The sequence below is a fragment of the Vulpes vulpes genome, chromosome 13 (genome assembly GCF_048418805.1).
Source record: "Vulpes vulpes isolate BD-2025 chromosome 13, VulVul3, whole genome shotgun sequence".
Lineage (NCBI taxonomy): Eukaryota > Metazoa > Chordata > Mammalia > Carnivora > Canidae > Vulpes > Vulpes vulpes.
The window spans coordinates 116,904,629-116,922,747 of NC_132792.1; the positions used below are offsets into that span (position 1 = coordinate 116,904,629).

Sequence of the window (18,119 nt, forward strand, 5' to 3'; positions counted from 1 at the left end):
CTGGGATCCTTCAGGCTGCTAGCAGGGGTATGTAGGTAGCCCTTTGGGGTCCCGACATGATGGGGGCTGCCCTTCATCTGCCCTCCTCAATGAGCCCTGGCTTCAGCATCTGTCTTCCTCATTCCACACACTATGAAAGCCAAAGGTGGTTTTGGCTCAGCTTGGCCAATGCTCTCGGGACATGAGGGCCCCTGGTGCCAGCTCACCTCTCAGAGTTGGCTTTCTCTTAGATTTTGGTCTCCTCATTCCTTACTGCCCCGTGAGCTCCTCATTGCTGGAAACACATTTTTTTAAATCCTGTCCAGCATTTTTTATTGTTTTTAGATGCAGTGGGCACAGACCACTGTATTACCTAAAGTGGAAACCCCTCCGTATCATTGACTCTATTCCCTCTCTCCCACTCCCAGCCTGAGAGACCCTCCCCATTTCATAGCAAGAGAACCCGAGACCTGCCAGACTGTGCAGGAAGGGGAGACAAGGTCGCACCCAGGCCTCCGTGGAAGGCCGTGCTGGTGGAGGCAGTCAGAGAGCCCACAGTGCCTGGACCCCAGCCCTTCCCAGCACCCAAACTTTGCCCCTGTGGGTGAGGGGAGCCAGCAGGGGCAGTTAGGGAAAGGAGAACTGTGATTAGCCCTGTTTTATAGGCAAGGTTACAAGAAGGAGGGCACAGAAGTGGGGGCCTGTGATTTCTGGGCTCTGCCGCCAGACGCCTCCCTGCCACAGGGCAGCCCGCCTTCTGGGCCTCACTTCCGTCTTCTGTCCATTACCAAGGATCATAATGGTGGCACTTCATAGGATTGCTGTGGGGCGTATACGAGTTCAGATACACAAGTTCACAGATAAATAGTGTCTGTGCATAGGAAGTGCATAGGAAGGGCATAAATGTTAAGTGAGGTCACACAGCTAAGTGGCAAGCCTAGGAGCCACTCATTACTCATGTAGATATTTAAAGACACCTGTCCAAGGCTTGGTGAGCATAGTCATAAGGAAGACAGGTCAGTCCTGGGCTCTGTGGAAATGACACAGATGGGACAAATAAACATATGGTGGGCTGGTGGAGTCCATGCTAGCAAGACCCACAGAGCAGGGCCAAGGGGGAAGACAGTGGTGGCAGGCTAATCCCCTACGGGGTGGTCTGGAGAGCCACAGCCTGGTACTCAGAGGTCCTTTGCAATCCTGAGTCAGTCGCACTTTCCAGAAGCATGCTCCACCTTTGTTTGCCTGCTACTGGGAAAGGCAAGAGCTCACCTGGGACTTTGGGGTCAGAGGACAGGCATGAAAAGAGCCCTTCACTGGATTCGGCCACAGACTCCAACACCCTCCTGCCACCTGGAACTTAACCCTGGCCTTGTCTGGCCCTCCAAAGTGGGTTTGGAAGATTCCTACCCTAAGACTCCCATGTGAAGGGGCTTGATGTCATTCTCCATTCCAGCCTTCCAGCCCACTGAAACCCCTCCACAGAGGTGTCAAGAGTGGGGAGGTGGAAGGAGAGTGCAAGGCCCTTGTCACTGGGCCACTTGGTGCAGACTTTTGCCTCCACACAGAGCACGGGTAAGCTGCAAACCCTTGCTTTCCTGGGTCCTTGCAGTGTTGGGAATCCACCTGCCTTCCCAACCAGCTGGCCTGGACTCTCTTCTGCAGAGTTGCAATGGTCCCTAAGGTACCTCACACACACACCCCAGGCCAGTGGGTGGCCACCCTCTTTGTCCGCTGCCGGTGGAGACCTATCCTCGATTCTCTATACTTGGGCTCTCCCCAGAGCTGCCCTGTGCAAGTGTCCAGCACATTTGGAAGGTGAGGGTCCCTCCTTGGCCTGTGGGTGTGCGGGTAGGAGTAGACACAATCTGATCGGGGAGGACTTCCCCTAGCGCTGGCCCTCCCTTTCCCTGCCTCTCTCCCTCCGCTCTCTCTACTGCCCCCACCTTATCCACCATGGTCTTTGAAAGGCTCCTGGGAAACTACATTGCCCTCTGAAGCTCAGTGTCTGGTTCTGCACTTCAGGGAGAAATAAGATGAAGTGTCCTAGAGCATCTGGACATTCACGTGCTTGTTCCAAAAGGACATGGGCCTAGGGGCAGGGTGAGTACCCCCAATGCCATAGCCCCGTGGGGCCAATGAAGTGTTGTCAGACTGATCCACCTTCTTCCTCATCATCTAAGCCCCTGAAGAAGAGGTGAGCAGGGAATATTTGATTACTGGGCTCCAGCCAGGGAGCCTTTGCTGGGAAGAACGGAGGCCAAGGAGAGCCTGTACAGCTTAGGACACCACCTCTTTTGATGGCCGAGCCGGGTGGGAGCGGTGAGTCATCGGAGAGCTCATGTGACCTGAAGACAGGAGCACGGGGAGCTCTAGTTCAGTCATTCATCTCAAGAGCCACACTTGACGTCACTATCTTTTCTGCAAGGGTTAATAGGCTGCCAAAGGTAGATCCCAAAGAGCCAAAAGCCAAGGGAACAACAGGCCCTCCTCCCAGCTGCGGCTCCAGGAGGAGGGAGGGAGAGAGCTGGCCAACCTCTTTGAACCTGCCATTTCTGGACTCTTCTGCCCTCTGCCTCAGCACAGATTTTCTAGGAAGACTGTTGCAACCAGCTAGCTAAGTCTAGTGTTTGTAAGTCTCTCAGATGTGCATAAGGAAAAGAAATTAGCCCCATTCAGTGCCCAGCCAGCTGAGGCCAGTCTCCACAAGACAAAACAGCCCAAGAATGGGGAACTGAGCCCCAGCAAAAGCCAGGGTCCACTGTGAGCATACAGACCACCAACAAATAAGCCGTATTTCCCCTTGATTCATCAAGAGTCCAAGAATGAAAAAAAAAAAAAAAAAGAGTCCAAGAACGTCTGGACTCTGCTTACCCAGGTCCCCTTCCCTTCCCACAAAGCCTAAGCTTCATTTATTTTTTTAAAATACCATCTTTATTCATTTATTCATGAGAGACACAGAGAGAGAGAGGCAGAGACACAGGAAGAGGGAAAAGAAGCAGGCTCTATGCAGGGAGCCCAATGTGGGACTTGATCCTGGGACTCCGGGATCATGCTCTGAGCCAAAGGCAGACGCTCAACCACTGAGTCACTCAGGCATCCCAAAGCCAAAGGACAGGGGCAGGGGAAAAGGTGGGCGGGGGAAAAGGAGGAAGGCCCAGACCCCTGCTCCATATCCCATGTCCCATAGAAGTGAGGCCTTTTCTTACAGACCTGGGTAAAGTCCCAACACTGTTCCTTATTCAGCCTCTCCCAGCTCCCAGACAGTTCAGGAAAATATTGTCGATTGCTTGTCCACTGTCCATTCTTGTCTCTCCTTATTATTAAAACCCATTTTGGGGGCACCTGGATGGCTAGTTGGTTGAGTGGCCAACTCTTGGTCTTGGTTCAGGTTGTGATCGCAAAGTCCTGAGACCAGATGGCAAAGCCCTGCATTGGGCTCTGTGCTGAGTACAGAGTCAGCTTGTCTCTCTCCCTCCCTCCACCTCTGTTCCACCCTCTGCTCCCACATATGTGTGCTCACTCTCACATTTTATTTATCAAATGATAGATAGATAGATAGATAGATAGATAGATAGATAGATAGATAGATAGAATCTTTAAAAAAAACAATTTTTTTCTTTCACATGCCCTGGTGAAAATACTTGGTTGCAGCTAGGACTAGCCATAATATATCCTTAAGATCAAAGAGATGCAAGTGGAAATCCTTGGAGAGACTAGTTTTTGCATAATAAAAAGGCAAAGTCTAAGGAAAAGGTTTTTGCACCTTACCCTTCCTCTAACTTCCAGACTAGAACACAGACCTGGAGGTATAGCAGCCATCTTGTGATCATGAAACAGCATGCACGAGGTAGAAAGCATATATACTATAGGTTACAGAGCAAAAAAACTGAAAAGACACTTGGTGTCATGTGGCATCTCTGCACCCCTTGAACCAACCCTGAACTGCCCACCCCAGACTTGTTATATAAGATAATTTAAGTCACTTATTCATCAGGTTATTGCAACTCAGAGCTGAATACATTCCAAACTGGTGGAGAATTTTACATCTGAAAGTGCAGTCCTCAAATAAAAGAATCAAATGTAGAATTGGCTATGTGGAGGAGGAAAGATAGAGAGATACAAGAGCCCAGATCGTCCAGGCTGGAAAGCCAGGGACCCTTGTTATGAAATGACAAAATATTTCATTGAACTGTTCATTGATGTATCTTGGGGATGCAGGCCAAATGGAAACTACACATAGTGATAGAGGAAGTGGTAGGAAAAGCTTAGTAAGTTAATATGAGCTGGTTCCTTGCAAGAAGGGATGATGCTGTTACACAAACCATTGGCTTTGGGAGCAGGCAATAAGTGAAAGCTAGGAACACCTCAAAGAGGTTCACAGGAATAATTTAGAGGGTAGTGAGGCAATTATTACTGAAGGCTGAAGGAAGGGTGACCCCTAGTAGGCAGTCGTGGAATGTCTGGGAATTCTATGGTAACAGGAAAATAGAAAGAGTACCTAATGAACTCATGATCCAGCTAAGGAGATGTTTAGACAGAATGCTGAAAGGGCCTACTTATTCTGACACCCATGATAAAATATGAGAAGAAAAAAATGACCTAAGAAGGAACAGCTCAGGTTTCTCAGAAGAAGTATAGAGGACCCAGAACAGTCTTTATGGCCAGCATGGCTCTCAAAGTGATAAATGGCCTCAGGGCAAAGTCAAATGCAGGGCCTCACCAATAGAGAAGGACACCAGGTAAAAACGAAGTCAAAGGTATAGACTTGGAAAGATTTAAAGGCAAGTCTCACATATCTTCTTGGATAAACAAGTTGGCTTCTAATAATTCACAAGTGTGCCTTTCAGATAAGAGCTCCCTGGCTGTCCATCTAAGGGAGGGAGGGGCTGGTCTCTGGATGGTTAGCTAGTGTGGCTTTTGTCTAATCAAATGAATTATAAGTTGATACACAGAAAGCCCACAACATTTTTTTTAAGATTTTATTTTATTTATTCATGAGAGACACAGAGAGAGAGAGAGGCAGAGACACAGGCAGAGAGAGAAGCAGGCTCCATACAGGGAGCCCAACGTGGGACTCGATCCCAGGTCCCCAGGATCACACCCCGGGATGAAGGTGGCACTAAACTACTGAGCCACTGGGGATGCCCCCCACAACATTTTTAAAGGAATTACATAATCTTGGGCTGAAAATCATAGAGACGGTGCAAACAAAAGAAGCTTTGGGTTGTCAACTTCCTTTGGGCAAGAGACAGCTAAGAAAGCTACAAACAGACATTTCTTTTTTTTTTTTTTTTAGACTTTATTTATTTGTTTTAGAGAGAGACAAGCAGGGGAAGAGGCAGAGGGAGAAGCAGACTCCCCATTGACCAGGGAGCCTGATATGGGGCTCGATCCCAGGACCCTGGGATCATGACCTGAGCCAAAGGCAGACACTTCACAGACTGAACCACCCAGGGGCCCAACACAAACATTTCTTATGGAAAAATAAAGAGTTAAAGAGAATGAAATCAAGAGCTTAGAAAGTGGACCCATGAAGAATCAGTTATAGGGAGCAAAACTGGCCCTAATCAAGATTCTGGTGGCACACGTCCAACTCAAATTCAGAATTGCTATGGGCCAATGACACTTTCATGCCCTCAATCCACCACCACTCCTTTTAGACTAGGTGTGTTTATTACCTGTCTATCTCACCTTTGTGCGTTGAATGTGTTGTTCATAGGTCTTCAGGTCCAGGGGAATTGTTCTCAAGGAGCTGTACTCAGCAACACCCAAACTTGGGGCTGACATAATGGCAAGACCCTGGACTTCACATTGATGCCTTAATGGGGTGAGACTTGGTAGGTCTAAGGAAGGATGCCTTAATAGGGTAAGACATGGTAGGTCATGTGCATTCTACACATGGTTGCTAGAAGTCAGACTATGGTATACGGTCTCCAAAGGTGGCCAGTGTCGATTTTGTGCTACTGCTCTTCACATGAAAAGATGGAACCTTAAATCTGGGCCAGACTAATGACTTGCTTGATGAATAGAATGCAGCAGAAGTGATATTCTTGGGTTTCTGAGATAAATCTTGAAAGTCTCATAGCCCCCATTGGGACCTCTTGGGATACTCACTCAAGGGACACTCCTTATCAGAACCTAGCTGCCATGCTCTGAGAAGTCCAAGCTACATAGAGAGGTCCAGATGACAGTTTCAGCTGAGCTCCCAGCTTACAGCCACCACCAGTTGCCAGACATATTAAGTGAGCTACCTCAGAAGTTGAATTGATTGGAATTTTCTGATGACTCCAGCTCCAACATCCATCTGAAACCACATGAGGAATTCCAAATGAGAACCCCACTGACTGATCGTGGTCTTCTTACAGAAACTGGAGGGAAAATGAATCTGTCTTAATTCACCAAGTGTTGGGTGACTTTAATGCAGTGACAGGTAACCAAACAGCATCTCTGAGTCACTGAACCAAACCTGAATTGCATATCTCAGACTTATTTAATGAGGCACTTAAATGCCAATTTATTTATCCCATTGTTAGTCAGGTTTCCTGTGCCTTACAACTGAATACATTCCTAACTGTAGAGAATTTGGTAACGAGGATTGGGACCCATTAAAAAGAAAGAGAAAGAGAGAGAGAGAAAACCTAATGTATGTAATTAATTGAAGAGAGGACAGAATAAAATATGCAGACCTCGGGCAGCCCAGGTGGCTCAGCGGTTTAGCGCCACCTTCAGCCCAGGGCTTGATCCTGGAGACCCTGGATGGAGTCCCACGTTGGGTTCTCTGCATGGAGCCTGTGTCTCTCTCTGCCTGTGTCTCTGCCTCTCTCTCTCTCTCTTTCTCTCTCTCTCTCTCTCTCTCGAATAAATAAATAAATAAAATCTTAAAAAAATATATGCAGACCTCAACTTTGCTAGTTGGAAAGTCGGTGACCCTGTAAGGCAGTGACAAAGCACTTGGTTAGGCTGTCACCTGATTGAACATAGGGTGCAGAACAGATGGCAACCTCACTATACAAGCTTAGGGAACATGGTAGAAAACAATCAGGATGCTGATAGGAATGAGCTTGGTAGCTTCCAACAGAGACCAGAGAAGGATGAATTCACATGAAAGCCAATCTGAGAGCAGATATCAAAAAAAAAAAAGAAAGAAAAGAAAAAAAACTTTGCTAAAACAGGGCCACTGCTGATGGCCTGCAACCTGGCAAGAAGTCCTTCATGAGGAGGTGTGCCGAGTCATTCAGACCAATGTATACCTCTTGAGCAGTTCTGAGTACAACTGTTCACAGCATTGAATGTCAAGGCCTGTCCTTTGTTCTGAGTATATCCTTCCTCCTTTGTTGGAATTTTATCTTTTTATGAAATGATGGTGATGGTGAATGGGATTTGCCTTTTTTATAATATCTTTATTTGGCAAAAAAAGAAAAAAAGTTAGCAAACTATCTCAATTTTTTGATGGTATTTGAAATCACAAAGTCTGGGACCTGAGGCATAGCTCTGGCCTTGAGGAGATTTCCAGAAAAGAGTCAGGGCCCAGGGGAGGTAGGATCTAAGGAGGCTCTGGTTTTCCAGCACCCCAATTGTGCTGACCAGGGTATGGGGCATCACTGAGCAATTAGAATACCATCAACAGAAAAGTTTATTGAATACAAAAAGGAAAGCTAGAGTCCTCGTAGGCCAGGAGGCCCTTGGCAGAGTAAGAGTTCTGCTTCAGGGCCGGTCTGGGGAGTCCTGGAAGAAGTCATTGCACATGATAGTGACCAGGGCCAGAAAAACCGCGTACTCCTGGAAATCCACCTGTTGGTCACTGTTCTCATCCAGATTTCCCATCAGCTTCTTCAGGCCCTCCTCATCCACCTTCTCCTGAAGGGAGAGAGAATACCTCAGCAGGCTGCTCTCCACCCACCCCCACACCAAACCCACACCCACTATGGGTTTGGTTTTTTTTTTTTTTTTTTTTTTTTTGGTATTTTTAGATCTTTATTGCTGATTCATAAATGCTACAAGTGAAATTTGTCCAAAAACAAAAGAGGGGAAGAAGATAGGTTAGTCTTGAAGCAGTTTAGGTCAGATACCAACCACTGTTCAGCAACCCCTTCCAGTTGGGGCCTAAAGCATAATATCCCACTGGGATCATTCATCTGTCACCGGTGATCCAGTATCTCTTCTGTACCACACATTTGGTAAGGTGCAGGCACACAGAGAAGACACAGTCCTTGCTGTGCTCCAGAGCCCAGCCCTCTGTCTGCACTGGGCAGTAGGTAAGTGGGCCGGGAGCTCCGGGGAGCTACGAGGAGACCACATGAGTGAGGACAGGTAGGCCTTCGGTGAGAAAGGTCTCCAGCTGCCTGTACGGGGAGTGAGGGGCCCCCAGGTAACCACCACCCCCCGAGACCAGCAACGTGGGCATCGCTACCTCACGTTGCTGATGAAGAAATTCCTGAATTCAGAAAAGGCAAAGTTTTTAATACCAGCCAAAAGGAAACCAAATTAGAAAGGCTTAACCAAAAAACATTTTAAAAGAATAAAGGACATGCTGCATAAGTCCACAGCCTGAGGCCTGACTTAAAATTATTCAGTAGTCAGTATGGGGAAGGCAAGGGGCAAACTGAAAGTTGACTGCATCTGTCTGCAAACAACCCCAGGCTGCATGTGCTAGCTGCACTTTTCTCTCCCGGTGTCCCTTCTTAGTCTGGCATAGAACATGGAAACTAAGAGCAAGAGAGCTGTGTGCTCCTGGGCCAGTCACTTCCCCTCTCGGGGCTCTGGCTTGCTCAACTCAGGGAGGGGACTGGACAGATGGCCGCTGAGGGCCCTGACAGCCATCCATCCTCTGGAGAGCCGTGGGAACAGCAGTGATAGGGTACTCCCACTGGGGCCTCAACCTCCTGCAGCAGCAACCCCCCCACACACACATCAGGACCCTCTCATCCCAGCCAGCCCCACTCACCCCAACAAAGCTGGGCAGCTCCTTCTGCAAAAGTGTCTTCATCTCCGCCTTGCTCAGCTTGAACTTGTCACCCTCTTGGCCAGAGTACTTGTGGAAGGTGGAGACCATCACAGCCAGCGCCTGCTCCAGGGGACTGGACATCTTGGATCTGGGGCACAGGGGTGGCAAGTGATGGAGACACTTCAGCCCTTGTGCTCCTCTCTGCGTCTGTCCAGACACTGTGCCTCCCTGGGTAGAAGCTATATATCCACTGCCCGCTGCAGGCAGATGCTGAACTCTTCCCCGTGTTTGGAAATCACCAAGGGCAGGGCTTCGTGTCTCCTCCGATCGCACCTGTGACACAGACCTGAGGGCAGGGCTCCCCACTTTGAGTGTCTGTGGAAAGGGAAATGAGCAGGTGGCCAGAGTCCCACCTACTGTCCTCTCCATGGAGCCTCTTCCACAGACCAGTGGGCTCTGTGCCAGCACCAGGAAGGTGGCCTCTCCACAGGCTAGTCAGTCACAGCTGCAGCCCAGGGTATGAGAGTCCCCGAGGAGTCATCTCCCTCATATACGAGGGGCCCGTAAGGCTGGAGGCAGTGCCCTTGGGCAAGTGTGTTTTGTCCACTGGACTAAGGACTCTCAGAGGACAGGGATGGATCTTCACTCACACTGGAAACCTCTGAGCCCCCAGGGGAGGGGCATTGTCTCAATCAGACAGGGAACTGGTGGAGGCCACTGAACAACCCTCCCCAGAAAGAAGGATCCTATTACAATTGGTACTAAAGGAACTGCATGTCCTGTGCCCTGGGAACAGCAGGCAGAACTCAGAGGCCATCTTTTCCACGGCTCTGCCCCTGAGAATGCTCTGAGCAGCCCTGGGAAGCTTGGGGGTCCTGGGGTGAGGGTCCCGGGCCAAGGAGTGCCCTGGGCCCACCCTGCTAGCACTGCCTTCTCCAAGGGGAGGAGTTGAGAAGGGGGAGGGCAGGGCACCGTGCCGCCACTCAGGGCAGGACCCAGGTACTTGAGATCCCTGGCTCTTTCCCTCAGTCCTGCTAGAACCCAGGACTTCACAAAAACAAAAACCACAGTCAAGACTCTCATTACAGCACCACCCTCCACACCTCATATTCCTGGGCCTAGACCCCCAAGAAGGGTCTCTAGACTGAGATGCCCAGAATAAGACCCAAGAGAAGGCCTCAGAGCTACCCCCACACTGAGACCTCACAGAGGAACCTGGGAAAAGCCCTCATTCCCACACTTCAAACAAGGTCCCCTAGAGGGAGAGATCCAGAATGAGGAAAGTATGGAGACAAGGGTCAAGACACAGGAATAAGGCAGAGACCCAGGGGACCCCCCCAACCAGCCCTCAGCAGGATGGAGGTACTCACCAGACCCGATGATGACAGACACACTCTGCAAGGAAAGCAGAGGGCCAGGTGTGCACAGTGGGGTTTATATGCCTGCCCCTCTGGCCCCCAAACCTGCCCTAACCTGATCCCGCTAGAGTCTGGCCTCCTGCCACCCCCACCCACTCCTGGCTAGCCCCCTCCCTCCCAGACACCTTGAGCTCCACCACCAGCTGGAAAGGAAGGCCTCACCCAGGTCGCAGAGAGGAGTGGGAGGTGTCTGGGGAAGGGGCAGCCCAGGCCCAGGGTGAGGGGCAGTGGCCCCCGTTGGTGGGCTGAGCGTCTCATGCCAGGCCTCTTCTGACACATGCCTGCAAGTCACAGCTCATCTGTGAGTCAGAGGATACAGGCTCCCAGGGACTTCCCGGGCAGGCGTGTAAGTGTGTATGTATGTGAGCGTATGTGCGTGTGAGTGTGTGAGTGTGTGTATGTGTGCAAGCTGACTTAAGGAGCTACGGGAGTGGGGATCCCTGGGTGGCTCAGCAGTTTGGCACCTGCCTTTGGCCCAGGGCATGATCCTGGGGTCCTGGGATCAAGTCCCACATCAGGCTCCTTGCATGGAGCCTGCCTGTGTCTCTGCCTCTCCCTGCATGTCTCATGAATAAATAAAATCTTTTTAAAAAAAAAAAAAAAAGGAGCTAGGGGAGCTCCTGGGAATTCCTCTTGGTAAGGTAATGAGGGAAGCCTGTGCAGAGAACACGCTGAGAGGCCCCGTGGGCAGGAGGCGCGTCAGGGAGGCAGGAGGCGGAGGCTCTGCTCGCCCTGTTGGTCTGGGCGCTGTCAGGGTGCGGTCTGGTTGGTGGGGTGAGCATTCTGTGCGAGACTGTGAGGGAGACCCTGGAGGTTTGCAGGGAGCAGGGAAGGCCAGGATCCCCTCTCCAGTGTGGGGGGTGGGCAAGTGAGCAAGGCAGGCAGCTTCCCCAGTGGAGGCCAGGCCTGGGGCAGGGCACAGTCACCACCCTGGGTCACCCCATCCTGCCAGGCTCCTCCCCAAACCCAGCAGCCACTCAGGGCCCAGCCCAGGGGAGGGGTTGCCAGGGATGAGTGGCTCCCGGCTCTTTGTCCACTGCCCCTGGTCCCCCCCCCCCCCCCAGAGCTGGCACTGCCCTTCCTGCCTCCGCCCAGCCCCCCTCCCCCTTCCAGATGTCCAGCAGCTCCTTTTCCATCCCCCGGGCCCTAGTCCCAGGTGACTCAGCCATGGCTCCAGCCCCAGATACCCAGGCAGTGACTCAGCGGCACCCGCCTCCTCTCAGAAGGCCGGAAAGCCGGGGCAGTGCTTGGGGAGAGGGCACTGGCACAGGGCCCTTCGTGGGGCACCCCTGGGGGCTTTGAGTGAGTGTGGAGGAGCTGGGACAGATGTGACAGGGTCACATAGATGCTGGGCTGCTCCTGCCCAGGGTCACCATGGGACCTGTGGCAGACTGACCCATGCAGATGGACTCAGGCCTTGGAGCCCCCCTAACCCCCATGTCCCCTCCTTCCCAGTGCTGGTGGACCCCTCCCTGACTGACCCTCCCCATCAAACCCTACTGCACCCCACCAGTAAAGCCCAGTGAGTGGAGTGCTCTTGAGAAAAGGCCTCTCAGGCTTAGAGGGCACTGTGGCCCGTGGACCCCATACACAGCCTGGCCCTGAGGTGCTGGGACTCTGGCCCCACCTGCTTTGGGGCCTCTTCTGCACACAGCCTACCTGCCTCGAGCACAGCTCTGCCTTCACCATGAGACCTGTTGCGGATGCTGGCCCCTGCACCCCATAGCCCTCTTTCCTGCTGAAATCTCAGCTACCCCCCCAAAGGCCAGTTAAAGGCCACCTACTTCCCCAGGCCCAGCCAGATTCCATCTCTACCTGCTCTGTCCCATACAAGGACTAGAGCATCTGCTCTGGGTTGAGTCAGCCGAGGGCTTGTCTTCTCTTGCCCTCACTCCCACATGGTGAGCTCACTGGGTGAGGACTGGGTCTCGTTCAGTTCTGCATGAGCAAAGGGTCACGCACACCCGGTGCCAACCATGTCTGTGGTTACTGAACACAGTGGGGGCACTAGGGATGGTATTTAGGAGCCAGGGGACTTTCTCACCTCCCAAATCACACCACTGGCTCTGCTACCAAATCATGATTTCTCAGATCCCAGGAGTGACACTTAGACACTGGAAAACAGCTTCCGGAAGCTATAAATCCCTGAGGAACCCCCCTGAGGAACTGCCAGCTCCAGCCCTGGGGCCCAGGGAGGGAAGCTGCTGCGCAATCGCCCCAGTGGCAGGCTGGAGACCCTGGAGCCAGGGAGAACAGTCCAGAAGGCCACAGGAACAGGGTGGGGGGTGGGGGGCACAGTGAGGGGTATGCCAGAGAGCCACCGACTGCCAGGGCGGCACCGGGAGGCCTGTTCCTCGGGAACTGAGGCCCCACGGTGCCCATCAAGGGGCCAGAGGCCTGACACTGGTGAGAATCACATGCCGCTGACTCACAGCGAGTGGAGCAGCTCCCTCCCAGTCAGCAGACAGGAGGGCTGGAGAGAATGACCCCAGCGACCAATCCCAGTTCATCTCCACTTGCCCACGAAGGCAGAGAAACCGGGCACACTTGGGCCATGGGCACGTCCCGGGCAGCGACTCCGCCCACGCCCAGCCCGCGGAGCTGTCTCGGCTCCACGTCCACCGGCCCGGGGGCCAGAGGCCTCCAGCACTGGGGCTGCTTTTCCCCTGCCTGGTTCCTGCCCCCTGGTGGTGGAGACCTGTGCTGGCCGGCCCCGCCCTGCTCCGCCTCCTCCCTGCCAGCCGGCCCCCACCCCTGACTCACCAGGGAGGAGGCCGCTGACTCACGTCCAAGGGGCCTTCCCACACCCACAGCCTCACACCTGCCCGACTTACAAGGCGTTTCCTGGATGATCCCAGCCGGGCCGCACAGGCGGACCTGTGAGAGGGAAGCCACAGGTCTAGAAGCTGTTAACAGCCAAGGACGGGGCGGAGGGACCGAGGTAGCAGAAGGGGGCTGAGTACTGCCAGGTTCTGCCCACACACCCCACCCCAGGGCAGTTCGGCAGAAGCCCTGGTGTTCCCTCTAGCTCACCTGGAGATTCTGCCTGGTCGCACCACAACTTTGAGCTTCGACCTTTTCACCATAAGGATCCCTTTTATTATTCCTCTGCCCCAAAATATAGTTTGAAATGTTTTCTCAGAACAAACTGCATTAAATATTTTATCTAACTATCCCCTAAGAGCATGATCACAAGAAATCCTGCTGATCTCACCAGGTGATGAGCTAGTGCGGGCCCAGTGCTGGCAGGCGACAGGGCACCCACTGTGCTCTGGGTGATCTCTGCAGGTTATTCCACTTAATTTACACAACAATCCCAGAAAGTTGATACAATCTCACCCCACTTTACAGAGGAGGAAATTAAGGCTCAGGCAAGTTTGCCAGAGCTCACACAGTAACCGAGGTATGATTTAAACATGGGTAGTCATAATGGTAAATCTTGATAAACCCCAATCCCTGCAAATCCCTGAGAGCTCTAACCTTCCTATTCCCACTCAGACCGTGACTCTGCCATTCTCTCCTCACATCTACACCAGGCCCCTTGGACTCATCTCTCTCTCTCTTTTTTTTTTAAGATTTTTATTTATTTATTTATTTATTTATTTATTTATTTATTTATTTATGATAGGCAGAGAAAGAGAGAGAGACAGGCAGAGACACAGGCAGAGGGAGAAAGCAGGCTCCACACCAGGAGCCCGACGCGGGCGGGACTCGATCCCGGGACTCCAGGATAGCACCCTGGGCCAGAGGCAGGCGCCAAACCGCTGAGCCACCCAGGGATCCGTGGACTCATCTCTCAACCTCACCGGTGCCCAGGGGAGCATCTCCTCCACCCGCGCTGCTCTGGCATCCTCAACCACCACCCTTTCCTCTTGCCTCCCAGTGCACTCCAGTCTGCATTTAAAGCAGACTTAAAAGAAACCTTACCTAGACCTCCCACCTCCCTCAGTATCCCTCTGTGCCACAAATAACACCACCATTGACCTAACCCAAACCAGAAACATGGCTGTCCTCCTAGGCTCCTGCTTCCCCTCACTGCCCTCCAGGTGCTAATTAGGCCACCTGCATCCTCAATACTGCACATCTCTGTCTCACTGCCTGAGCTGTGGCCCCATCCCTGTGCTCCTGGATGGCTGGACTCTCCTGCCACCCTAACCTTGCCGCCATTCCGACTCCATCTCAGCTCTGCCACCAGAGTGATCTTAAATTCAAATCTCAGCATGTCACCCCTCAGGTGAAAGCCCAGTGATGTCTCATAACTTTGAGGAGAAAACTACCAAGTACAACACACCTGCTCAGGCACCAATCTCGCTGATGCACAGGCCTTGGCCTCTCACACCTCAAAGCCCTTACAAGCCATTCATTCTCTCCAAGAGCCCATCCTCAGTGTGTCCAGTCCATCTCCTAATCACAGTTTAAAGTCTGCTCAAGAGATGTCTAGGCAGCTCAGTCAGTCAAGGGTCTGCTTTCAGATCAGGTCATGATCTCAGGGTCCTGGGATAGAGCTCTGCATTGGGCTCCCTGCTCTGCTTGTCCCTCTCCCTCTGCCGCCCCCGCCCCCTGCTCATGCTCTGTCTCTCGCTTTCTCTCTCTCTTAAATAAATAAATAAAATCTTTTTAAAATTAAAAAAAAAAAGGGATCCCTGGGTGGCGCAGCGGTTTGGCGCCTGCCTTTGGCCCAGGGCGCGATCCTGGAGACCCGGGATCGAATCCCACATCAGGCTCCCGGTGCATGGAGCCTGCTTCTCCCTCTGCCTGTGTCTCTGCCTCTCTCTCTCTCTCTGTGACTATCATAAATAAATAAAAATTAAAAAAAAAAAAAAACTTAGCTCAAAGATCAACTCCTCTGCAAACACCCCAAATTTACTTCACAGCCCCCATACCTGCTAGACACACACGCGCACATAGTTAGGTGTTCCTCCTACGGACTTCACCAGTCCCCTGCCCTATAACAGCAACTTTTATGAGACTATTCTTTATGTGTCTCCCCCAGTAGACTAGGCTCATTCTCAGTGTCCCCAGCACCTGACACAGAGCAAGTATTTGGCCAATGGCTAGTGCTGTCCCTTATCGCCACCATCCCCCCACTCCCTTCAACACCACGTTTCCAGACCACCCCAAACCTTCCAGAAGCTGACTTGCTACCATGGCATCCACTAGATGCTGCTTGCTTGCCCATGCCAGTGCTTTGGGGAGGAGGCAATTCAATACCCCACTCCCCAGGAGGGCTTCTAGGGGACAGAGCCCTTTCACTCCTCTCTCTGTCCACAAGCAAGAGGTAAGACTCCACACTCTGGCTCTCTTTCTCAACGAGCTGGCTGCACCCTCCTCACCTCCCCAATGGGCCCACCCCCCAGGGACAGGGTTACAGGTGGGTAGCTGCTTTCCATAAGTGGGAAAGGTCAGCTTCGGAGGCAGCAGGAGAGGAAAACATACCATTAAGGAGGATCAATACTCAGAGGATCTGGTCAGAAACAAACCACACCTTGTGCCCCCAACCTCCAGCCACCCCCACCAGTATCTATGTCCTCATGAAGGAGGCAGGCCATTCCCCCATACTGCTGGACCTCAGGTTTGGGGACTCGTTGGCCCTATCCACAAGTCCTTGCAGAAAGTCAGTGTACAGAGGCCTGTAGCTCCTGACTCAGGAGCTGAGACACTACCCCCACAACCCTGCCTGCAGTTTCCTCACAGCCTCACTCTGCCTGGAGACTGGCTGTTGGCTCAGCAAACACCCAGGTCTGAGGGGCAGGTTTCTACCACTTGCCAGGATGGAAGTTCCAAGGATGGAAGGTGTCACTTGGTAAGACTGGTGCCAACAGAAATCAACACAAAGCAGAAAGATTAGCCATCAGCCAAGAAACACCCAAAGTGAGAGATGCATTCTGATATGTTCTGATAAACCAGGGAAACCTCCCTTCCCAAATCTCAGAAAGGGACAAACAGCAGCTTCAAAAAAAGAAAGTTGACTCAGGAAGATGAGCGGTGATTTTAAAAATTACAGGGTGTTGCTCATGAGGAAGTGGTTTAAAGAGAGATGTTTTAAGAGATTGATATGTCATACTAGGAAATGGTAACAGCAGAGAAAACATCAGATTCTGGGTTTTAACGTTGACCTCACCATTTTCTCATTCTATCCATCCAGGGTCTTCATCTGTAAGAAGTTCCACGTAAGCTCACTGAAGCAAAAAATGGGAAATATTGTGTTATGTAATTGGTAATCTCATTGAGATAATTCAAAGGATCAATGAACCATAGCCTTGGGACTAAAACAGGGAACTCAACAACATCCATCCATCTGTCCATCCATCTGTCCATCCATCCATCCTTCTCTCATCACTGTTCATCTCTTTACACACTGGCTTTAATCTTACCACAGCAGGAAAAAGGAACAGGCCATAAGCTGTCCCAGCTTTGTAAACCCAGTACCAATCTATCCCAGGAAGAGCACTGATTGGCCTTGCTTGGTTCACACACTCAGCCATGAACCAATGCTTATGTCCAGGGAGTCAGGGCACTATGACTGGGCTCTGTGGGTCAGGTTCCCAGCCCAATGGTCAAAGGATTCTTACCAGAAGAAGGAAGTTATCACAGTTACTACACTAGCCATATGACCTTACAGATGGTCCTTAATTTCCCTCTAAACATCAGTTTCCTCTTCAGTATTGTGAGGATGCTATCATCCCCCCTCAAAGATCAAACAAGATGATACACATAAAGCACATAGTGAATACTAAAAGGATTTTTGGATACAGCAGTAGAAGAAGTATAGTAAGAATTTATGTCATTGCTGAGATGGGGTTGTCTAACACCTCAGCAACATGAAAATACAATCAAACGCCATACATCCCCCAAAACACAAAAACAATAATGTATTCCTGGTTTCCTTGTCAATATTTATTCATCCTTTGAAACTTCATTTGGTCATCTGCTAGTATCAGATGTTAAGAGCTTAGGAAAAAATAATAAAGTAAATCTTAAAATTGAGAAAAATCTGTTTATTTGCTTGATTATTTCTCTTAGTTTGGAAATGATCACATTTTTCCCATTGTAATTGGCAAAACACGCAAGTCCAGCTTCAAAGATAGTGGAGTTTGGTGACAACCTAGCCTGATCCAGTTTAATGCCTCCCTGCACCCCATGTCATAGAGAAGGAAATTGATACCCTGCATAGGGGCAGACACTCACATCATCATGCCAGCTCCCCACGCAACCCGCTAAGATTGTCATCTTCATGTGCCCTGGCTCTCTATCCACCAACCAGACTCTGGTTTGCATTTGGATTCTCAAAGGGACTTTCCTGCTGGGAATAAACTGAGCTGATTTCTGGAATGTTTGGGCTTGCCAGGCAGTCACAGGAATGAAGAATAATTAATCTCTCAGAACACGATCATCACTAACTGAAGTGGTAAAGAATGCCTTTCTGAACCTACACAGCTTCGAGCTAGATAAAAGAAAAAAAGAGGAGGGCAAGCAGGAAGGAGGAAAGACACTGAAGTTTACTAAGGGCCTACTCTTTGTAGACATTGTTTTGAGTACAACACATACACTATCTAATTCAATCCTTTCAACCACCCTATAATGTGAGCAATGTCTGTGATTAACAGATCAGGAAACAGAGGCTCAGAGGATGAAGCATAGAGTCAGGATTTGAACTCAGTCGCCCTCACTGCCACCTCTCCACCCCAGGTTCCTGCCCTGGCCACTTCCTGGTTATTCTTCCTTCTCCTGTGCCTGCTGGTGGGGCTGTCATTAGTGTCTACCTTCTTCTCTCTTGT

At 51.0% G+C, this 18,119-nt stretch overlaps 1 protein-coding gene across 3 annotated transcripts; it reads right to left on the reverse strand.

Moving 5' to 3' along the window:
- Positions 1 to 7,358: 7,358 nt before the first annotated feature.
- On the reverse strand, positions 7,359 to 13,239 carry S100A2 (S100 calcium binding protein A2). 3 transcript variants are annotated; one of them, XM_072732342.1, is made up of 3 exons: positions 13,176 to 13,239; positions 8,924 to 9,071; positions 7,359 to 7,836 (listed from the first exon to the last, which is right to left on the reverse strand). In XM_072732342.1, the coding sequence occupies exons 2-3, from the start codon at positions 9,062 to 9,064 to the stop codon at positions 7,684 to 7,686; spliced, it is 294 nt and encodes a 97-aa protein (XP_072588443.1). In that variant the 5' UTR covers positions 9,065 to 9,071; positions 13,176 to 13,239; the 3' UTR covers positions 7,359 to 7,683. The 3 variants fall into 3 exon arrangements, with proteins under 3 accessions (XP_072588443.1, XP_072588442.1, XP_025852672.1); XM_072732341.1 differs by lacking the exon at positions 13,176 to 13,239 and adding an exon at positions 10,504 to 10,860; XM_025996887.2 differs by lacking the exon at positions 13,176 to 13,239 and adding an exon at positions 10,294 to 10,476.
- Positions 13,240 to 18,119: the final 4,880 nt, after the last annotated feature.